Source organism: Malurus melanocephalus, unplaced genomic scaffold (genome assembly GCF_030028575.1).
Source record: "Malurus melanocephalus ecotype Western Australia unplaced genomic scaffold, MMel_1.1 scaffold_280, whole genome shotgun sequence".
Lineage (NCBI taxonomy): Eukaryota > Metazoa > Chordata > Aves > Passeriformes > Maluridae > Malurus > Malurus melanocephalus.
Genome location: NW_026623512.1, coordinates 675,490 through 699,700, shown reverse-complemented (window position 1 = coordinate 699,700; position 24,211 = coordinate 675,490). Strand labels below are relative to the sequence as shown.

Sequence of the window (24,211 nt, the reverse complement as noted above, 5' to 3'; positions counted from 1 at the left end):
ACTCAAAAGTGATTCTTAATTTCATCTTTAACCCAGTTCATGAGTATTGTAGGAAGATRTGGGTAGTTTGTATTTGAGTTTGCTGCAATGAAATGCGCATGGTTCTTTATACAGTTTTGATTTGTCTTTATTGCATTTTTTGCTTTAGTTAATCATATTCTTCTTTTTCCATTCTGAAGTAGTTTATGTAGCTTCTGAAGTTAGTGGTGGTAGTACTTTATAGTGTTCAATGAGATCTGTAATTGTCAAATAGACAGAGAAATACTGGAACACATGATTGTATGGGCTCCATCCTATATCTACTAGTGGATCACAAACTTATTAAAGGAGCCTTGGATCAGAGCTAYACTCTTACTGTTCAATTCACTAGATAAGATCTTCTTTTTCCCTAGGCCTCTTCGAGAGGTCGTTATGATGTGTTCTTTGTGGTAATTATTGTTTGATGAAGTTATTCTGTAACCTGGTAAACTGTTGCACATACCTTTTTTCCTTTTTTTCTTTTCTTTCCTTTTTTTTTTTATCTTTAGGAGAGAAGCCATATGAGTGCCCAAACTGCAAGAAACGTTTTTCCCATTCTGGTTCATACAGTTCCCACATAAGCAGTAAGAAGTGTATTGGTTTGATGCCCGTGAATGGTCGAGCCCGGTCAGGGCTCAAGATGTCTCAGTGCTCCTCCCCTTCCCTTTCTGCATCACCAGGTAGCCCAGCAAGACCACAGATACGACAAAAGATAGAAAATAAACCCTTGCAAGAGCAGCTTCCTCTTAACCAAATTAAAACTGAACCTGTGGATTATGAATTCAAGCCCATAGTGGTTGCTTCAGGAATTAATTGTTCAACCCCTTTGCARAATGGGGTTTTTAGTGGTGGTAGCCCATTGCAGGCAACCAGTTCTCCTCAGGGTGTGGTGCAAGCTGTTGTTCTACCAACAGTAGGTCTGGTGTCTCCCATAAGCATCAATTTAAGTGACATTCAAAATGTACTAAAAGTGGCAGTGGATGGTAATGTAATAAGGCAAGTACTGGAAAACAATCATGCTAATCTTGCGTCCAAAGAACAAGAAACAATCAACAATGCATCTATACAACAAGCTGGCCATTCCCTCATTTCAGCTATCAGTCTTCCTTTGGTTGACCAAGATGGGACAACCAAAATTATCATCAACTACAGCTTGGAGCAGCCAAGTCAACTTCAGGTTGTTCCTCAAAACCTAAAAAAAGAAAACTCTGTTCCTGCAAATAGTTGCAAAAATGAAAAATTACCAGAAGATCTCACGGTGAAGTCTGAGAAAGATAAGAACTTTGAAGGAGAGACCAATGATAGCACTTGTCTTCTTTGTGATGACTGTCCAGGAGATCTTAATGCACTTCAAGAATTAAAGCACTATGAAACAAAAAGCCCTCCTCAGCTTCCCCAGCCCAGTGGAACAGAAGCTGAGAAACCCGAGTCCCCTGTCCCATCAGAAACTGGGGAGAACAACTTATCTCCTGGTCAGCCACCTTTAAAGAACCTTCTMTCGCTCCTAAAAGCATATTATGCATTAAATGCACAACCAAGCGCAGAAGAGCTTTCAAAAATAGCAGATTCAGTAAACCTACCRCTGGATGTGGTAAAAAAGTGGTTTGAAAAAATGCAAGCTGGTCAAATTTCTGTGCAGTCTTCTGGACCATCTTCTCCTGAACAAGYTAAAGCAAACAGTCCCGCAGATAACGATGATCAAGCAGCATCTACAAACGTGAGTGAACCCCAGAACAGCACAACTAATTCACAAAATCCTGTCAGTGCAACAAAATCTCAGACTTTACCAGGGGGATCAACTCTGAATGGTTCACACAGTAGCACGCCATCTGCATCACCACTAAACCTTTCTTCATCAAGAAACTCACAGGGTTACACGTACACGGCAGAGGGTGTACAAGAAGAGCCACAAATAGAACCTCTTGACCTTTCGCTACCAAAGCAACATGGAGAACTGTTGGAAAGATCTACCATAACTAGTGTTTACCAGAACAGTGTTTATTCTGTCCAAGAAGAACCTTTGAACTTAACTTGTGCAAAAAAAGAACCACAAAAGGACAACAGTGTTACAGACTCTGATCCTATTGTAAATGTAATCCCACAAAGTGCCAATCCCATAAATATTGCTATACCTACAGTCACTGCCCAGTTACCTACAATTGTTGCCATTGCTGACCAGAACAGTGTTCCCTGCTTGAGAGCTCTCGCTGCCAATAAGCAAACCATTTTGATTCCACAGGTGGCTTATACATACTCTACTACAGTTAGTCCTGCAGTTCATGAGACACCACCAAAACAGACCCAAGCCAATGGAAATCAGGTACTTCGGTCCTCATATTCCTGCATGATCTATGTAGGATGTATTCAATCTGTATCTGTGCTGAACTAACAGAAAACTATCAGGATTAATTAAATAAAAATATAAATATAAGTTGTCAGGCTTAGTTGACTTGATTGTAAATGGGTGATAGRTATTACTGTTGTGCCCTCTGTGAAGTTAGTTAGCTCAGGCAGCTTGAGTCCAGACTGACAGAGACTGTTGTGGATGGACTRGTCAGTTCTTAACCATATTTAATCTTCTCAGACATTAGTTCTCTATATTTTAAAGTCTATCTAATGCTCCTGATCAAAAAGCAAAACAAAAGCCGTGGCTTCTGTGTTTTGCTGGCTCCATATTCCCTCTTTCCCTACATTCAGAAAATAAACTCTTTGGAACTTTTGTCTACTCCTTTCATGCYGCTCTGCTTCCTTGGCTTGCAGAGTAGCTGAATTCATCCTTCACCATAATGGCATTTTAAACAAAATGAAGATATATTCTCAGTTGAAAGTCAGGGAGGTATTTATCTTCATCTGCCATTCCTGTATCCTGGCTTGCTGGGTACATCCAGATGTGGTCTAACCGGGGTCAGTCCTCCTGAGAGTGCACAYTGAGGTAGGGACATGGCAGAACAGAAAAGTGACTGAGTGTTTCTACTTAAATCTTAGAAATTGGCAGTCTAGCATTTTATTCAGCTTCTGTATTGCCAGAGACTGAGAAGCCTTGAAGAGTTACAAGGTTGCTTGTATTAAAAGTGTGAGACAGACATTTGAGGTAGCTAACATGWACCCTTTTATATTCAGATTTGGTAATATGTGATAAAATATGTACTTAGTGATAGTGCTGGTATCAGTAGAAAATAATGTGCTTTTACAGGGGAGCTTCAGCACTTGAAATGCATAGAAATAGACAAAAATTTTGTTTTTGAAGCTATTTACTAACAAAACTAATAGATGTCCCCTAAATTTGGTTTAAGTAGTATTTGTGGTAGTTTCATGAGGAAGAGGGTAGTCAAATATGCAAATTMAAATGGTAACTTAAATACCTTTTTTTGAGAACTTCAGCAAAAAAATACTTTCTTCATAAAATCTGTGAAGCAGCAAAAGGTAGGTGACCAGCATCAGCTGAAAAATGSAGTTAGATGGCAAATTCACTCTTCCCACTTACTGAGGTACTTTACAGGTCTGTAACATTGCATTTATTTTATGGGCCRTAAATATGATGTGCCAGTGTAGCTTGGACCTGGCCAACAGTCAGATTTGGATGTGATTAAATCCAGTCCCAGTGAGRATTCTGCGTCTTGGTGATGGCAGGGACTGCAAAGCAGAACAATGCAGTAATGGTTTTTTTCACCGTGGAAGTCTAAGCAATTTTGTTTGGCTCTTTATGGAATTGAATGAGAATAGCAGCTTCAGTTTASGAGAGTGACTATTTTTATTGAAGTTAACTCTTTTTTTTGTAATTTTTCTGAAGGATGAAAGGCAAGACACTAGCTCAGAAGGAATATCAAATGTAGAAGATCAAAATGATTCTGATTCAACACCCCCAAAGAAAAAAATGAGGAAGACAGAAAATGGGATGTATGCATGTGATTTATGTGACAAAATATTCCAGAAGAGCAGCTCATTGTTGAGACATAAGTATGAACACACAGGTATGTACTAGGAAAAGATGTTTCCAGTCATTATTTCTTTGATAAGACGTAACTGATAATCTCAACTGTTCTTGAAACCAGTTCTTGGATAGTGTGGGGAAGCCCAGCAGTCATTACTGCCTGTGCCAAGCTTCCTTTAGAAGCCCCTCTTTTGTGTTTTTGTTTGACAGAACATCAAATCTGTCTTTAACTTTGTTAACCTAAACCCTAAATAGAAAAAAGTAAGTTTTTGCATCTGGCTTATGGATACTCGCCTGTGAACTGTGGCCTAAAATTGAGAATATATTTCTTCTAATTTACCTTGCCTGGTTATAAATTAAGAAAAAATTAATATTAAAAGTATAAATTGGAAAAAAAAGGATCACACATGTAAAAAGGATCGTAAAGTATTTGATACTTTACATGGAAAGCAGTGTTGCTATCTGGCATCAAGGATTTTCAAATTGAGCCACATTTGTAATGATCTGAAGTTAACACCTTCAGCTGTTCATTAGACGTAGAATCTAACCACTCAAGAACACGCTTTTGACTTTGATTTGTATTTTTAATTTCTCATAGTTGTTCCTTTTGGCTCCAGTTCTGGTATCTTTAGGATTTTTTTAATACCTCTTGCTCTCTTATTTCTTCTGTGATGTCTTAAAATAAAARTTCTTTTTTTTATTGGTTAAGTGCCAAATATATATTGGKTTTTATATTATATATTTCTTTCTTRCTGGCTCTGTTACCTCCTCTTTCCCAACATCCATAAAATAAACTCTTTAGAACTTTTGGCTACTCTCTTCATGCGCTCTACTTATTTGGTTTGCAGAATAGCTGAATTATTATATAACATTATATTGTAATAATTATATTTCTGCATATTAACATTTTTATATTACCTAACACATAAAATTAAAAGCATAACAAATTCCTTTTTTTCTTGATCAAGTTTCTCAAGTTGTATTCATTAAGGGCATCTAATTTCATTACCTATCCTGTCCTGAGACTCTTTTAACTCCTCCTTTTCCTAGCACAATTGTTCTTTCCATACCAGTTTTAAATTCAATGTAATGTTCAAAATCATGGAATCATTTCAGTTGTAAAAGACCTTYAAAATCATTGACTCCAACCATTAACCCAGCACTGCCAAGTTCACCARTRAACCACTTCCCMAAAGTGCCACATYTACACAGCTTTTAAATACCTCCAGGAATGGTTGACTCAGCCACTTCCCTGATCAGSCTSTGCCAGTGCTTGACAACCCTTCTGGTGARGAAATATCTCCTMATTTCCAATCTAAACCTCCCCTGGCACAACTTSAGGCCATTTCCTCTTGTSCTATCACTCMTTACTTGGGAAGAGARACCATCACCCACCTTGTTGCTTSTTTGGCATGAGATGACGTGGATGTGCTGCTCATCTGTGTAGTGTGACAAAAACCTGCTGTCTTTGTCTTTTATGTCTGGGCTAAGACTGCAAAGTTGATTTGTGTACCAACTTTGAATGTTAAAATTGCTAAAATTGTTAAAATTGTTAAAATTGTCACATTGGTAGGCTCCTGATACATTTATAATAGAYTAAAAACAAGACAATAGAAAGCTGGAAAACAGAACCACACTGAGTGAAACAGAATTTTTCATGTCACTATATGTGTAGTCAGCAAGTTTTGTACATAAAGCATTTACCAGGGTCAACCTAGATTTTAGAATGATTTTCCTTTTACCTGTATCATAGAAGGACTTGGTACACAAAAACCAATGTAAAAGCCTAGTTGATTTTAAATTACTATCAATAGAGAAAATGGAAATGGTTTTGATTGGAAATAGTTTATGCAAGAAAAATGTCACCTTTTCTAATTTACATTTGCACTTTTTTGTGTTAAAAATTGTGTCTGAGAATCTCTTTACCCTCATTTGATCAGTTTKCCTAAAAACCTTACAAATTACTCTTGTAATTGTGGCAATTACCTTTGCACCCTTGTCCTTTGGGCTCAGGAGAGAAACTCAGGCCGATAAAGCATGGAATAGAACATGTCATTAAATAAAATTCAGTCGATGCTGATATGTTCACCAACAGCCTTTTACAATGAAAACACCAGTGTGCATTTTTAAAACTTCAGCTCCAAGATATCCAACTGTTTGTGCTTTATTTTCCAGGTAAAAGACCTCACGAGTGCGGAATCTGTACAAAAGCATTCAAACACAAACACCATTTGATCGAACACATGCGACTGCATTCTGGGGAAAAGCCCTACCAATGTGACAAGTGTGGAAAGAGGTTTTCACACTCGGGCTCTTACTCTCAGCACATGAACCATCGCTACTCCTACTGCAAAAGGGAGACGGAGGAGCGCGACAGCGCCGAGCCGGAGGAGATGGGCCAGGAGGTGCTGAGCAGCGAGCACGTGGTGGTCAGGGCATCCCCATCACAGATCGACTCGGATGAGAGAGAGAGCCTAACCAGGGAGGAGGAGGAGTACAGTGAAAAGGAGGAAGAGGAGGAGGAAGAAAAAGACATAGAGGGACTTCAGGAGGAAAAAGAATGTAGGGAACTGCAAGAAGTAGCAGAGGATGCAGAAGAAGARGAAGCGGTAGAAGAGCAAGAAGGGAAAAGTGAAGGTAACAAGAACGATGAAGCTGTAAATCAAGCAAGCAATGCAGAACCAGAAGTTATACAGAATAATGGGCAGGTGTCAGAAGAAAGTAACGCATAAAGCTTACATGCTAGGTTTTTTCTATAAGGAAAAAAAAAATTGGTAATGAAGTTCCTTCTATATTATACATGCTTTTCATGGAAACGCAGTAGCCTGCATACTGTGATTTCTGTTCACTACTGTGTAAAAAAATATATATATAAAAAAAATGAAAATAAAAAAAAAAAAGAAATCCAGGTGTGCCTGAACCTCAAACTTAGTAATTTTTCACACAGTTTTCAAAGTTAGGAACAAGTTTATAACATGAAGCAGATTAGAAAAATACAATGACTCTGGAAGCAAAGATTTAACAGGTTGTAGGAAACCTGATTATTAGACAAGCATCTGGCATTGTTTGTTTTATCAGTATTAATTTTCATTCTTAAGTTGATTAATTTTTAAACTGTACAATTGGGAGAGATTTATATGATTTATTTTCTTTTTTTTATGGTAAAACATTTCCTAAATCCACTTCAGTATTTTCTTATGTTKTAAAATGTGAGAACTTCTGCACTACAAAATTCCCTTTTGCAGAGACRTGTAATGCAGTTGCAAACAGTGCTTGGCTACCTTTGTAAATTCAACCTAGAAGGTAGCAGTTTATGACATTAGATGTTGTAGTAGAGCATATTATCATTTAAAGTGTATTGTTAGCCTTAAGAAAGAAGATGATAGAAGAACTGAAGTTTCTTACTCATGTGGTTAAAAATGTAGTTGAGAAGATTGTCGTTGAGTTCTGATTGCAGGGACTAACAGTGTTAATACTGGTAAGGACAGGAAAGTTGTCAAAAACAGTGTTTGTAATTGTGTTTTGAGTATGTAGTAACAATATGAAGGATATGATATGAAGCTTTGTATCTCCTTTGGCCTTATGCAAGACCTGTGTGCTGTAAGTGCCATTTATCAGTATTACAAAGGCTCTAAGCAGCCTTTATCCAATGTGTGGCCTACAATAACTAGCATTTGTTGATTTGTATCAAACTTCTAAACTATTCATGGGGAAAAAAACACTCAGCCATCAGAGAAGTAAGAACACTGGTATATTTTCATTATTTAATTATTTGGTGGTATTTTGGGTTAATACCTGACTTGCAGAATTTCTCTACAATAATTACAAGGGAAATTTTCTAATCTGCTTTATTGCTTTATTGGTTTACTTTAATTTCAGACACATACATGACATGTTATCTGGCTCATAAGTATTTTCAAATGTTAGTTATTATGGACCCCATTTATTAACAATGTTAGCTGATTTTTACCTATCAGTATTATTTTATTTCTTTTAGTTTATAGATCTGTGCAACATTTTGTACTGTATGTCTTCAAACCTGGCAGTATTAATACCCTTCTTACTGACATATGTACCTTTTTAGTTTTAGAAAACTTTTATATTTATGTGTCTTATTTTTATATTTCTTTATTTATTACACAGTGTAGTGTATAATACTGTAGTTTGTATTAATACAATAATATATTTTAGTATGAAAATTTGGAAAGTTGATAAGATTTAAAGTAGAGATGCAATCGGTTCTCTTGCATTGAGATTTGATTTAACAGTGTTATGTTAACATTTATACTTGCCTTGGACTGTAGAACAGAAGAATTAAAATGGGAATGTATTAATTTTACAATTGCAATCAATTCATTTTACCTTTACCCAGTTTTTAATATAAAGCTCTTAAATTTTGAAATTCACTGTGTGACTAATAGCATGATGCTCTGCAGTTTTATTAAGAGATTAGTCTAACCATAAAACTCTCATTTCCTTAGTAAGCCAAATTAGAATAATCTTATAAAACAGTGTTGGGAACAATGTTTAACATTTTTGTGCCAATTTGTTCCTGTATTCATGTATGTATGTTACAAATCTGAAACTTCATTTTTAAGTTCCTTGTTACATCATGGTCATTTTCTAGTTTTTTACCAGACTCCCCATCTCACAATAAAATGCGTCAACAAGTCTGACTTACTGTCATTATTCTGGTRATGTAGAAAATGCATTTAAATTATTTCTATGAGAAGTTACTCACAGTTCCTGCTTTGGTGTCGATCCTGAGTTTCAGTGGTACTTTAGGAGCGTGGAAGTGCAAGAAGGGTTTGARCTGTGTGCAGGCACAGGGATTGCTACATTAGATAATTGATTTACCAGCATCAGGAGGACAACTGAGTTTTGGATTGGTGTTTTTTAATTTTTTTTTATTTTGTTGTACCTATCTAATATACTGTTCATTTAAAAGCAATATGATTGAAAGATAGCATTAAAGTAAGTCCACAACTGTTTTCTTGGCTTAGCAATAAGTTGTCTGTGAAAAGGTTGATGTATATGTTATTGTTGAAATTTCCAAAGATAAATGCCAACATCACAGATCTATAATTTCAGTTATGTAAGTATAAAGGCTTGAAAGGTGTGTTRCATGTGCATGTTTACAATGTTTTGCAGTTTAAGCAAAGTTTACAGACTGTTCTTTAAGCAAAGTTCTGTTCTTTAATGATTCCTAAAATGGTTTCATGAACATCATTTATTTTATATTTGCATACTTAATTTTTAGATATTTCTCTATCTTATTGTCTCAACATTAATACATACAAAGGATTTTTTTATTATTTATTTATATTAATCATTTTATTTTGTGTGCATTTTGCTGTACAGTATACCAATATTGCACTTTTGAGTAAATGTCTAACTTCATAGTATCATTGAGCTAAATATGAAAAAGCTCTTTTGAAAAGAACAACCATTGATGTTGCATTAATAATATTGCCTTGTAATTATTATCATAACAGAACTGATCAGATGGTTCAGAATTTCTCACAGGTAAAACTGTCTCTGCTCCCTTCTACGTAATGAAACACAACCTTCTTGAAACTATTTTAAGATTTTCTGTGATTTTCATATTCCTAAATGTCTGTGGTGATAAGCCCTGTGAGACATTGGTTGAAATGGGAAAATTTTGTTGTCTTTAGTATTAGAACAAAGAATAAACCCAAGGTTACTCATATCAGTGACAGCTGAATGAAGAAGACCAGTAACTTGGATAGAGAGTAAATTCCAAGCAATTTTTACTCAGGAAATGTCATTGGTTTGGGGGAGAAAATTTATATTCATTACTTGGACTACAAAACCATAATTAACATTTTTATCTTCAAAATGAATTGGTGCATTGACTTTTGCATCTGTTAAGCTCAGAGATGTCTCTGAKATTTGTGACCTTGTAGCATCATCTGTTATCTGTTTGAAAAACACAGAAACCGTGATGTGTCTTCATTTAGCTGAGCAAACTCACGTGGAAGCCAGAGGTGCTCAGAGGACRTGGGCGCTGTTCCCAGCCCTGGCAGTGAAATTCCAGCAGTGAGGAAGCTCTGTGTGTGTGTGGAGATGCCTGGGCAGCTGTGGCAGAGCCCAAGCCCCAGGGAACGTGCAGCAGCCCAGCTGAGGCCATGGGAGTTTTGTGATTTTGTGACCTTCTCTCTAAATTAATGGCAAAGCAGTTTCAAGGACAGTAAGTTTCACACATGAAAAATAAAAGTGAAAGCAAAAGTGTAAAGCCTTGGTTCTTCGGTTCTGTCTTTTAGAGATCAATGAAAGTTGGGGAAGAGCAGCAGACATGAGATGTGTAGTTTTAACAAAACTCTGCTGCGCTATGACCTGTTCTTCAGTCACAAGATGAAAAGTCCGTCAGCTGCCCTGGGTGCCCAGGCTGATGCCTGTGCCTGCTTCTTCCTCAKGCTCACCCTGCAGGGCTCACCTTGGGGCAGCAATCAGGGGCAGGATGACAGAAGGAAAAGTGTCCTTGGAATTCAGCATGGGACAGACCACTGCTGTACCTGGGGTGCTGGTTTTGTTTCTGCTGCTGASCCATCTAATGACTCCAGAATATAAAAATTGCAGCTTCAATATCAGTTGTAGTTGCAAAATTGTGACMGTTGTATGTCCTATTTTATCAAGTAATATCAGAATAGGAAAAAYGTTACAGAATAACCATAGGGAGATTGTTACAGAAGTAAATACTAAGTTTCCTGCCCTGGGATGGGAAATACCCTTCCCAGATCCTGAGCTAATGGGAAAGAGGGACTTCAGCCTACAGAGAAAACTGGAAAATGCACTGAGGAGAGTAACTTCTTTTTCAGTAATACTCAGGTGGCATCCCAGTGGTGATTTTGGTGGCATTTCCAAATTCTCCATACCCACATTGCTGTCTACTTGCTGGTTTTCTGGAGCAAACTATCCATATGTGTAATTGATAACATAGTAATATTCAGCAATGCTATATGATGAGCTTGAAAAGTTTTTTTTTTTAAAAAAATTGTATTGAATTACAAATAGATAAATTAATGTATGCTAGAAAATGAAATGAGAAAGTTTTGTTACTTTGGCTAATCTCGGAGTTGCAGTATGTCTCAATAAATACTTTAAATTTTCGTAGAATAATGTACTATGGTGTATCAACCCAGAACATAACATATTTATCCCAAAAGACACTGTTGTTCAGACTGCGTAAAAATTGCTTSAACTGCCAACAAGTGTTGTTTCACACTCGAGTAAAATTATTCTACTGCAATTATTGCTGATAAACCCAAAGTCTGTGTCTGTACAAGCAGCACTTTACTTATGTTGTGCTGGCAGAGTGTAYCTGGGATGGTGGTGGCCACCAGACTGAGTGGCTGTTTGAAAGCAAAGCTATTTTCAGGACAGAAAATATGATATACTAAAAMCACAGTTTTTGCCACAGCAAAATGCTGCACTGGGGCTTTTATCATCAAAGTAATGAAAGATCAGGACATGATACTCCAAACCAGCACAGAAGTCTATAACAGAAATGAAAAKACTTTTTAGGGTACAAAAGACCATTAGAGGTGAAGGTAATGGTTTGAGGATGAAAAAAGTCCATTTTGGTCTTGGTGGCTGTAGTGAAGATAGGTGATGGCTTTTGAGCAGAGGAGGAGAGAGAAAAGAGCTTAATCTGCACTGTGCTGAGCATTTCCTCAAAGTGTGTTTTTTCTAATTTATTTACTACCAGCATATAAGTCTGCACACAGTTCTCTGCTTGGATAGAGGTTTTTTATGTGAGTTTTGCAGTTCACATTCTGGGAGACACTGGGCACATTTAGACACATTTAGACAGCTCCAAAGGATGCCTCAGGCAGGAGCCAGCAGCCGTGCTTTGGAGGAGCTGCTGGCCTACAGCACTCCAGCCCAGTGGAAAGCTGCCCCTCACTCTGTAAATGACAAATTCTTGAGAGTACACTGACTCGTGTTCCCCAAAAATTGGTATTGTCTATAAAATTCTTTTTTTGATCAGGCTTCTTATTGGTATTCCAGTCTCCCAGACAATCTGTTGGGTCAAGTACTTTTTAAAAGTCCTGAAGCTTAGGGAGAGGCACTCTATAAACCAAGGAACAAGGAATCCTAGCATTTGTGATGAGTGTTAACAGCATTTCTATACCTTTTCCAACTGTGATTATAAGGTGATTTTTGTCTGTCTTAGGAGAGAAAAAAAAATAAAAAGAAATAATTATTTCATCATTCATGAAAAAAGAAATAAGAAATAATGAATGGTAACATAACTTGRACACGGTTATTCAGACAGAGATGGGAACAGAACTGTGGACTCTACGATGGGAAAGCCTTTTGTCTTTTACTTTGGCATGCAGTTTGTTCTGAAGGACTATGGAAAATGACGCATTTCTGTGATTTTCAGCACAGGGGAGCTCAGCCATTAGCAGCTACACTACTTGACAAACTTATTCTTTTACACTGTGATCAGGGCACCACAGCCCAACCAACACCCTCAGACTTTGTGTACAAAAGAAGTGTCTTATTTGGGGTCAGCAGATGCCAAAARAAAGGGCTGATGGGACATTTGGCTAGGTGATTGGTTGCCGCTGGCATTTCCAGAAATGCTCCCAGAAACCTGTAGTATTTGTGCCTTGTTGCTCCCTGCACAGGCTGATGCTGGGGTTGCTGCTGTACATGAAGAGATGAGGATCTGTCAGTCTGGAAGGAGCTCAGGTTCTGCCAGTGGCCTTATGAAGGGGAAAGAATAAAAGTTTTGCTGATTCTCTGTAGCTCCTGCTGGCCCAATAGATCAAATCATCTTGTTCCTTGTAGGTTTTTTGTGAAGGCCACCTGTTAGGGACATGTTTTTTGGCTCCCCAGTTGGGGTTTCTTCTTCAGCCCTCAGGGGACAGGAGTGGAGAGGAAAAAAACACCTCAGTGCACCAAATTGTATGTCTGTTTAAAAATACAAATTGTTCCATCCTTCTYTACAGAAATTGCTCATCTCATGATTACTTATGTCAGTAAAACCATTGTAGGGTCTACTTTTTCTCCTTTGCTATTAAAGTATTCTGATTTTTCAACATTAAGGGAAACAAGCAATTTCTGCTTTACTGTGGTTTATTATTTAATCTAGATCTTATTGCTTCACCATTTATGTTAAAGGACAGTACTGCACTGCGTACTCTCTGATAATGGAAATACATTTAGTTTGCTGAATCTATTTGCTCCCTGCATCTAAAACTAATTTAAAAGAGCTGGAAAATTTGATGTAAAAAATGGCAAATATTTCATGACCGGAACCATCTATCGGTCAAACCTCGTTTATGTTCCTGGGTTTTTAAACTGCATTTTCAGAAGCGCTGTTCAAATCCATCTTCTGCTCCTCCTGCTACCCAGTTCTGTCAGTTGTGCCACACAGACCAAATCCACCCAAACACTTGTGCATCCCTTCTCACTGCTGTGGCTAAATAAGGTTCTCCTGATGCTGTGGCCGTGTTCCTACTGTGGCCGTGTTCCTACTAGTGGCTGTCTCTACTGCTGGAAAAGCAAGCACTTGGAAGCACCAGGACAGGAGGCAGCCTGGCTTCATTGTTGCAGCRGAACTGCCTCAACCAGACCATTGCACCATGGTCTCATTTTACACTTCCTTTTAAGCACAAATTCTAAATTTCTCTGGGATTTCTCATGGTTAATACCCTTGTATTTCACAAATTAGCCTTTCCTATCTCATGGTTAATACCCTTGTATTTCACAAATTAGCCTTTCCTATCTCTTGGTTAATACCCTTGTATTTCACAAATTAGCCTTTCCTATAATCCCACTACATGATCTGTCTCCTGTAGCATCTGAAGTGCCTTTTGCCCCTCTTTCTGCTTAGGTCTGTGACACATTATTTCCTGACATGGTGTTTTCTGAGTCCATGCTGATATCCAGCTCTCCTTGTGGAAAGCAGAGTCTTTGTTCCCCCAAAAGGTGCACGTTACCATCAGTGTTATGCAGCAAGTGGAGATGCTCTGCTGAACAGCCAGTGGTGACAAGGAGWGGAAGAATGCTGCTGTATAATCTCTGAGGTGCTCTAAATTAGGATAATTATTTCTCAGCCAAAACAGGCAGGAATAAATTAAATATTCTTGTGAAATACCATTCCCTTGCTATAAATATCTTGTAACCACCTACSTTGTTTTTTAGCCTTGATCTTCTAAGCAGTGGTGTTTGTGAGCTTGTGCTGCTTGTCCCCTTCTCTCATCTTACATTTTGACCTGATGACTGTGCTTGGCCAATTCTGGCAGGAAAGGTGATGTGTCAAACATGTGAAATCCTTGCATGACTTGTGAAACCTGGCTACCTAGGGCAGAGGATCGAACAAACTTCCTCACTAGGCACAGGCAGCTATTATTGCATCCCTCAGAGGGCAGTTCTGACCCACACCCAGCATGTSCCACTGCTTGTCCGGCCAAGAGAGGTAGGAAAGGTGAGAGTGGGTTTCATTATTTCAGTCAGCCTTTTGTTAATGCTGTTGTTTGAGAGGACAAACGATAAATGAAAAGAAACAAACACAAAAGTGCAAGTATGAATGTCTAATTAGTGATTTACTATTGCACTGCCTTTAAACAGGAGACATGAATTATGGTGCTGACTCCRGTGTCTGGCCATGATCCATATGGGACCCTGCCAACAGGACTGACACCTTCATCTCCATCACAGGCTAAGAATCATCTTTATTTGTTCACTCTTCAGCCAAACAAATACAGAATTCTGTCTTGCAAAGTGGGACGAACCCAACAATGGAGTCTTTGTCTTCCAGGAGGGCCAGAAAGGAGGGAGCTGCTTTCAAACCTCCTCGTTTCAAAGGAAAAATGGAGTGCAAGTTTCATACGTCCCTCCTGAGTGCTGTAACATGGAAGTAATAGTGGATTATCTTGTTATTCCACACCAGTGTGTGCAGCTCAGTCCAAATGGTTTAAGTGGGTTTAAACCCTTCTCACCATTCTCCCCAAGCGATACAGGTGAGGGAAGAGAAAGTCTGTGGGCTCTAATAGATGCAGCAGCTGATTCTGCTGCACTTCTGGGAATGCCAGAAGCAGATGTTTAAACCTCCTGAGAACTGTTTCCAAACTCTGAGCCTGCAATTCAGCAASCATTGCAGTATTAATAAATGTCGCTGCTGCTGGAAGTGACGATCCATCCCCCTCTCATCCTCTGCCCTCTCCCCATCAGGAGTGATCCTAAACAAGTTAACAAGTAACCAGCCATTTTTCCYGGATTATTTTACAGCTGAATCCGTTCCCCAAGTAACACCAAAGCAAGAGAAAGGAATGTTGGGGRGTGGATTTTCTCCTTTTAGACTGGTGCAAAGCAGGCAGTGAACATGTCCTGAAATGTTTCCCACTTTAATTTAAACCTATTTTCCCAAAAAGCAACAACTTGCACAGTTCATTTGGCCAAGACACATATCCCAGTATCTGTGCTGGGAAATAATTTAGGAAGATCCTCTCATTGTTGTCAGCAGCAGCAGCAGCCCATGGTTAAACCCAGACCACTGGGTTTGCTTTGCTCTTAGTCCTGCACTGACACTGGTTACTCTGAAATGTAAGTAAGCAGTGTTGTGTAAATGRACTTCTTTGTTCCCTGTATGTGTGACTTCCAGCTACTGCTAAAAACTTCATTTGTTTTGTGATGCAAGCAGATCATTTTTGTTTAGAGCTAAGAACCACTTCCTGTGCTGGATGACTTAAAATAGTTCTTCCCCACTCTCCCACTTCTGTGTCTGTGCTTTGCATGCTGCTGCTTTTACTAAAACTACAAAGCAGACTCTGAATTACAGGTATTCTACTTTTCTGGGTTTTTATTYATACAGGGTTTCTGTATGTTCTGATAGGTACCTGAGTGAAGCCAAGAACAATGTTTCTTAAGATTGTACTGTGGTCCAAAAACTGAACTAAATTAAAAGGTGAGTGGGACCCCAGCGAGAGTGGGGCTGCTGGCAGTGTGGCACTCTGCAAAGGCACAAACGATCTGCTGAGTTATTGTCAGAGCTAGGAAATGTCCTTTGCCCTATTGCATCAACCTCTCCTTTTCACTTTCAAGCTGCTACAAGAGCAGAGGGCACAATTAGCTCCATTAGTCATTTAGCAAATTCARAATCTGAATGGGTTGGATTTTCCCTTGCTTATAAATGAGGCACTGTCAGCAGGACTTCATCACGCTGACCCTGGAAGCCARACACAAGAAAAGACTTGAGGGCCTGACCCTGGAATAAAGTCCAAGGATCTCTGCTGGAAAGCTACATAGTGCAAAGGCAAAATTAGGTGCACCAAAATGTGATGTAAATCAGCTGGCATTGCCTTGGCTTGGGGATGCACTCGGGTCCTTCCATCCGTGCATGTTCCAAAACATGGATTTCTCCTGGAGAATCTGTTTTTCCAGACCCGTGTTGTATGGAGCTCACTGCTCTCCTTCAAGCCCCACTCCTGCCCATGTGCAAAAAGTAAAATTATTTACATGAGGAGAAGAAACCCAACATCCTATTTAATCCATCCATTATCACCTCAGTAACTGGTCACCAGCACTTAGCAGACACAAAGAATTTCAGAGCAGCCCTGGTRCACTCCCCTTCCTGTTACTGAGGATGTTTTCTTCTTTAGGCAGTATTTAGGGGCTGTGTGAAAGGAGAAGGTGGACAGAGGACACATGTCACACAAACAAGCATAGACCAGATGTCTCTGTCTCTGATGCTGTGGGAAGAGCAGTCCCCTGGCAGAGGAGATGCCCCCGTGCTGATTTTGGTGTCCCAAGGACCAGTCCAGCATGTTCAGCCCCCATGGGGTGCAGGAGATGAGGAGCACCAGCCCAAGCACAGCACAATATCTGCACCGAGTGCTCTGGCTCCAAGGAAAGCACAGGGAATGGGCACCTCCTCCACCAAGCTTTGGGAGAATACACTGAAACTACCTCAGAGCACAGCCTGCTCATCAGGCTCATTAGGAGATTTTGGGATCTCTCAAAAACCAGGTGTCACTCAACTTATAACCATGAGCAGGAAGGACACACCGACCCGCTGGCACCGAGGTGACCCTGATCATCTGAGCACAGCGACCTCTGGGTGCCTGCTGGAGGGGCCAAGGCACCTCATTAGACCTGACTTCTGCTGTCTACACCATGAGAGCAAACACAGACTGGSTGTTTCCATCAACTGACAACAAAGAAGAAATGCATCTGTGTCCACTGCCTTGCTGGTTTTCATCCAGTCTCCATATGAAACATTTCCAGCTAAGAGTCACATTTGCAGACATGACTCCATAGAAACTTTTTATAGGTATCCAGCAGATGGTCAGCAAAGCTTCCAAAAAATACCCAAAAATACCCCTCCCTCCAGGTGAGCAGTGTGCTGCCCTATAAAAAAAAAAAAAAAAAAAAAAAAAAAAAAAAGCAACCMATTTTTGTGGGCRTCTGAGTGGTCTTGRTCCCTTTCTGTCAAAGCCAAGTAGCAGAGTTGTCAGGGGAAACAGCCAGGTGCCTGCTTTTTCCCCCTGTGCAGGAACACATGAGGTGGAAGGCAAAAGTCCTGGATCATAAAAATCATATTTGGGATGGAAACAACTGAGCCATTTCTAAAGCAAGAAAAATACCCTTGTCTTTGGTCTGGTTTCCCGATCTTTAGAGGAAAGATAAGYCAAAGTCATTATCCACAGGCATGCTGTGGGATCTCATTCCAGCAATGCCTAACTGGAGAAGTGTAGGAGCTCTAGGAGAGCGAAGCTGTTCCTGGGTGGATGGGGCTGGAGGTCCATGGTGTGGAGATCACCTGGTGCTCAGTTCCCTATAAATCCCAGTGCTCAGCCCTACAMAATAGGGGCTGTCCTTACTGCTCAAATCCCAAATCTCCCCTGAAGGGAAAACAAGTCATGGCTTTCCTGCACTTCTGCTGCAACACATTAAATCCTACATGTGTGTGCACCCACAGGGCTGGAAGACACAGCACCAAAAAAAGACAGAAAGACATCTCTGGGCCTGCTTGGTGTCTAGCAAAAGGACATCTCTGGGCCTACTTGGTGTTCAAAATCTGACAGTTCTGCTTGGCTCTGCCCCAGTAAGATCTGCTTCCGGCTAATTGTCATTTTTTTACAGAAATTCTGTTTTCCATGTGGAGRCTTGCATCTTGGATTTGTCAACAGTTTGTCAGCAGTTTGTCAACCTTTTTGGGTTTTTTTTTTTTTAAAGTACAGGAGAGAGGATAAGCATCTTGTCCTGTGAGGAGATGGGTGATGAAGGTGTTGGTGGAGCACCCTCAATATTATGTATATTACATGAGAAGAGGCAAATCAATGCTTTCTTTTCAAAGGTGGGGGTGGCATGGCTCCTTTGTCCACTGGCCTAGGCAGGCACCAGGTTCATGGGGGTCAGGTCTRGCCAATCCCTTGGGATGGCACTGAGGTAGAGACCACCTGGACAGAAGAGGAATGTGGCAAACCCTGCTGAAAATGTGGAAGAAGAGGAAGGCCAAGCAGCCAGAAAGAGACAAGCACATCTGCAGCCCAGGCTGGGGCTTCTGGGGCCTGGTGGACAGGGTGTGTGTCCAGTTGCTTTCATCAACCCCATGATCCCTGCCCATGATCATCCTGGGAGCTGAGGCTGTCCACGTGCAGGATAGGAAGAGAATTTTCTGCCTCTTGCTCTGTTTATTAATGCTATTAGCTCAATATTTATTTGTTAGAGTACAAAGCTTAACTAAATTCCAAATGTTATGAGACAAAACACTATGAAGAATGACTTCAGTATGTATTTCACACACTTTTTACTGCAGTCAGGTGGGAAGGATTCATGTGCATGTGGACTGGAGACCAAAAAGGCTTTTATTTTTCATAATCAACCTTCTCTGAGACAATGAGCTAAGGAAAACATTACAGCCAGATAAAACAGGGTGCAGTCATACCTGTACATTACTTAAGCCTTGTTGTGCAATACTTCACAGTAAAGCCACCAGTCATAAAGCAGCAGAATTTTTTCTCTTCATTTCATGGAAGGAAATCTTCCTTGGAATCAATTTGGTGTTTCACTTTTTTTTCTTCTTGGTGTTTCCCAGTGCACTAGTGCTGGACAKCTTGTTCTAGAGACAGGAAACTGCCTGAAGGTGATGGAGGATGCTTACAACTTGTCTCAGCAAAGGGCTGTCAGGCTTTGTACATCTGTTTCCTCAGCTCACTCAGGAAGAACTAYTCTCACTCCTTCCAGCCTTTCACTTTTTGGTGGTGGTAATCATGATTCCAAGCTGTGAAGACCTGTCCCTCTGGTAGTAGCATCCTCTCTGGAAGAGCTGCCACTAAAACCTCTSTGTGTCGGGCAGCAGTCACAGGGTTATCTTGGTGACCCGTGGCAGTGCCACCACTCCTCACCTCTGGTGCTGGGCGTTGTTCCGTTCATCCAACAGCATTTCCCTGTTTCCAAGAGGAAGCAAAAATACAACGACAATGAGGATATTTTAATGTGATAACTACGAAGACCCAAGTGAGAATAAACTGCCCAGAACCTCGCACAAGAAATGGARACAAAGGGTACCTGGAAACCTGGAAGTTACCCACACTGCCTTCGAATCACTGCCAGCAGCCTACATCTGTGCACCATATGAGCAAGTGAGAAAGTGTCTTTGAGAAGGGTGTAGTGTTGGTCCTGTGTCAATAATGGATCTAGTCCAAGGCACTGAAGCATCTGCTCTATATTTCAGTATTTTATTTCTTACACTTGTAAGGATATTTGAGAAGGTGAGTATCCACACCAAAAGGACTGCATTTGAAAGAAAAGCTAAGATGTGGTCACCACCAGCCCAAATGCTGGCTATGCTGGGAGGTACCTTGGACTCTCCTTCGGGCTACATGTCAGCTTTGGAATCAAATGATCACCATATGTAGGTCTGCAAAGCTCTGAAATTAGCTGTGCAGAGAGCAGCTCAGCCATGGTTACTGCTGGGTGGTTAACTACCAATGCAGGAGAATTAAATTATTATTGGCTTTGCTGTGACTCCTTTATGCTGTCAATTCATTACCTGCAGCTGAATTGCCAGCAGAGTGGGGCAAGGCTCTTCCTTGGCTCAGGGAGTGTCACCAAAGGAAGTTTGTCAGTGGAGCCCCATCAGAGAGGCCACAGGCCATCCCAGATGTGGGATAAGAGCATGTGAAAAGTGGGGTTTGGACAGTAACAATTCAATCCCTATCCTATACACTCACTTGAAAATAGAAAATAGTGACTTCTGCTGTATGTGACATGGAAGAGAATGAATCACAGCCAGTTTTCCCATCCTTTTCTCTTACTCAGCCTCTGACTGACCCAACAAGGGGAATTTCTTTTCCTACATTTACAATATAATTTGCTGTGCCTTGGGAGGGGTGAGATGCTCTTTTGTATTGGGGCCCTCTCCCCAACAAAACCAAGGGAAGGCAATTACGATGCTGGTGATGTTCTGTCTTTCCCTGAAGAGTTAATGAATTCCATCCTCCTATTGTTGCAGAGTTTCCCCGGGACMTGCAGCAGGGCAGGATCCTCCACGCTCTGCAAAGGGTTTGCTTCCTGGTAACAGAGCAATCCATTAGCTCTTGTAGCTGTTGTTCTTGAACTGAAAGCTCTGTGCTCTAAAGCCCAGCAGGAAGAGATAATTAGCACTAAATTGTGTATTCTGGGCAAAATCCATCTGCTTCTGCCAAGATTTCACAAGGCCTCAAATGCAGTGGAAATACGTGTGGGGTGGATGCTTTTTGCATAAATGTGGGAGGAAGTGTGCATGATTGCACTCTTGGTCAGTGTGGCCCAGAAACAGGATCTGGGGTCGATGCGGGTCCGTGCCAGCTTCACACCCTGGGTGAGCTGTGGGTTTGGTGGTGACACTCCAGCAGGGGACAGGGGGCTGTGCCTGCAGGGACAAGTGGCTGCAGTTACATGCAGGAGAAAGAGTCCTACCCCAGCCATTCCTCTCCTTCTGCTGCCTTCCTGGGCTTTCTCACAGGCACCCTGCATTGCTCTTGGTCCTTCAACAAGCTGGGCTTATGGATGCCCCAGGCTTCAGTTTGGGAGTCTCTATTGTAGGACAGAGACCCTGGATTCTGCACAGCAGTGTCATTGCAGGATGAGGTAATCCTTTATCCGTGCACTGTGCCCCTGTTACATGTTGGACACCAAACTGCAGCACAGAATGCACTGGTGCCAAGTAAAGCACAATAATTTCCTCAGTGTCTTGCATGAAACACACTCACAGGTGTGTGTGTGCATCCCAGGATGACTTTTGCCTTCTCTTGTGTTGTGGGCAGACAATGCCAAGCATTCCCACATTTGCTGGATCTCTAAAGATGCGGGGTCCCTTTCTGCACCGTCTGCACTGCCTGGCGGGTTGCTCTTCGTGAGGGCCACAGGCTGGACTTGTTTGTTAGGGACTTTTGCATTTGACATTTTCCTCTTAAGTGTTTTTTACTGACACTTATTTGATTTCTGACCGTACCTCAGGGGTTTTCAGAATCAATTTGGATTCAAACCTTGTYTTCCTGTGGGAAATGGTATAGATGACTTGTGGACAAGGCTATCATTTATCTTAGTTTGGATACTAAAAGAGTAGTGAATCCACATTGGCTGCATGGACCTGTGCTCGACAGGCTGGAGAATTAGTTTACTCAAAAGGCTTGAACACTTCAGACAAATTACTATTGGTTTCTCTTCTTTATTAGATGTTACAACGATGTGGATGTTTAGAGGAAAAAAATGTACAGATTGTTTGCTGCTTTGTGAGCTGCTCCCCCTGTCCCTGGCTACACCAGTTACTCCAGCAATGGATTTGATGTGTCCTGGGAGCTCAGTTCTGTGCTGGGTTTTCCTTTCAGGACACTGAAAGGGCAGTATGGGATGTGTGAGCACTGCCAAGGCACTCTGGGGGCTGCACGAGCACCCAGCACTGGGCAGTTTGCTTCTCATTGTGCCCAAAATGCTGAAAATGATCAGAGGTAAGTTGGGCCTGGGATGTGCAATCTCACCCAGCTCAGCAAATCCTGGCAGAGCTGGGTTAGCACAGCCTGGTTCACTCCTGCCCAGGCCAGGCCAGGTTCACTCTGCCGTGTGACCGTGTGATGGATACTCAATCGTGCCATTAGGCAAATGGCAAAGAACTTTCTGTCATTCGGCTGTCAAATGTATCRTGATTAGATCAGAGTGTGCTGCGAGGTTTCTTGTTTCTTCAGGCGATGTGTGATGTTAAATGCCAGCTGTGGCTTTCACAATATCTTTGGGCCTCTGCCTTAGCCTGGTCTGCGCCAGATTTGTGACAAACCTTGTTGGAACATTATTTAATCCTCCCATATGACAATGAAATACTGACTTTTTTTTTTTTTTTTTTTTTTTTTTTTTTTTTTTAGCCTACAGTTTGTTTTCCAACTAGTTTTACATCTTTCTTGATATTAAATCTGGAGGTTTTCCCCACTAGTTTCCATGCAAGTATGTTTTCAGGAAGTGTGTTTTCATTTTCATTGAGGAAAATGCATTAAACTAAGCAAGAGGATGTACAAACACAAGTATCCAGCAAATGATTGCTGCTTCAATCCCAGCAGRGCTGTTTGTATAACATTCCAGCAAAGTTAGATATTGAGTTTATTATGGAACAGGGTGGGGGGGAGGTTCTATTGAAAGCAATTAAAAAAATGAAGWTTTTGGAGGCTTTGCTTTGGAATAGCAGTAAGAAAGAAGCAAAGCAGTGTATGTGTCAGGTGCTCTGAGCCCGGGAATTGCTGTTAGTTCAAAGAATCTGAGTGTTACAAAATAGATGGTCTTCGGCAACGTAAGAGGGAGCAGAGCTCTTTGGAGCTATTACTGTGCAACATTGCCATTGACTTCAAAGGTGCTGGCTGGACTTGCGAAGGGTTATCAAGGCTTTCTGTGGAGCATCAGATATGGGACTGCTGTTAAATTTGTAAGGACTAGAAACCTCATGTCCCTTTGAACATGTGATCCCAAGTGCATCTCTCATTATTACTAAATAAATCTCTTTCCATTTACTGATTGCTCACAGTGCTGGGTGGCTCTGGAGGCCTCAGAAATGTGCTAAATTTTTATGAAGATTTTTTTGTCAATTCCTATACCTATATGCAACTTCCCCTCCCCCTCCATTKCCTAAAATAATTCCTGTGGGATTAACAGCACCCACGTGTTGGATTTGCAGCACCTGCTCTCAGATGGACTGTGAGAGTGTTCCACAGCATAAGCAATTCTGCTGCAGAAAGAAAAGATGARAAAAGTGGCTTAACTGGGTCCTTCATGGCTTCTAGAAACACTTCAGTCTTTGGACAATAATCCACAAATGAAGCAGGTGCTACTGGTGTGACAAGTAAGACCTTCCTCCAGTGACAAGATTTGTCACCACKCATATGACAAATCCTCATGAATTAATGTATGAATAAGGAAGATGGCAGGTCACTTTAACACCCCCTCTGTGTCCTGATTTCTGTGAGAAAAAAAGATGCTGCTCTTTGCTGGATCCCTGGGACATGTTGCTGTACAGGCTGAGCTCTCCCCACGAGGGAGCCTGCCCGGGAAGAGCAGGTGATGATGTGGCTGTTGGCAGCAGTAACTTCAGCACTTCAACAAATYCTCCCTCAGAGCCCGGGATGATCTGCAGAGATCCACCATCACACAACTGTGTGAGGAGAGGTGCCTCACTCCCTCCTGCACCTGAGCTCCCAGGCACAGCTCCGGCTCCTGGGCTCTGACTCAGAAACTCCCACCTTTGTCCCTTCCTTCATCCTSCCTCCATCAGCTTCTCCCAGCCATGCTGGAGTCTGGAGCTCTTGGAAGGAGTGATGCTTTGTTTAACCCTCACAACCTTTTCCACCTGAATATTAAAAAAGGACAAAAAAAATAATGTTTTGAGTAAACACATGAAAGTGTTTGGAACCCCCAGAGCTAAGCGGTGTCTCACAGTTAATTACATTTCTCTACACAGAAATGCAGCAGGTCAAAGGACATGGTGATGTAATACATTATGGGGAAGCTGACAGGAGAACAGTAAGTTTGGGCTTAAGTGAAAGATTTTTTGCTTTGCTGGCTCTTGGTATGGAGCCAATAACAACAGAGCAGGAGCTGTCTTGAAAKGACCATGGAGAGCAGGTGTCCTGCAGACGGTGTTGGAACTACTGACAATAATACTCTGAGTTATGGCACTTCTGTTTAATGTCTAATAATAACAATAAAAGTAATAATAATCATAACAATCATAATAATAAAAAGTTAATAACTTCTCTTTGTGGG

At 40.9% G+C, this 24,211-nt stretch overlaps 1 protein-coding gene across 2 annotated transcripts in view; it reads left to right on the top strand.

Annotated features, from left to right (window-relative positions):
* The window catches only part of ZEB1 (zinc finger E-box binding homeobox 1), a 117,347-nt gene extending 108,507 nt beyond the window's left edge, over positions 1-8,840 (top strand). Inside the window, exons 7-9 of one of the 2 annotated variants that reach the window (XM_057376512.1) lie at positions 528-2,338; positions 3,809-3,989; positions 6,125-8,840. In XM_057376512.1, the coding sequence (XP_057232495.1) occupies positions 528-2,338; positions 3,809-3,989; positions 6,125-6,681 (2,549 nt within the window). In that variant the 3' untranslated portion in view covers positions 6,682-8,840. The remainder of the gene's footprint in view (positions 1-527; positions 2,339-3,808; positions 3,990-6,124) is intronic. The other variant, XM_057376513.1, reaches the window with a different exon arrangement.
* The last annotated feature ends 15,371 nt before the right edge of the window (positions 8,841-24,211 follow it).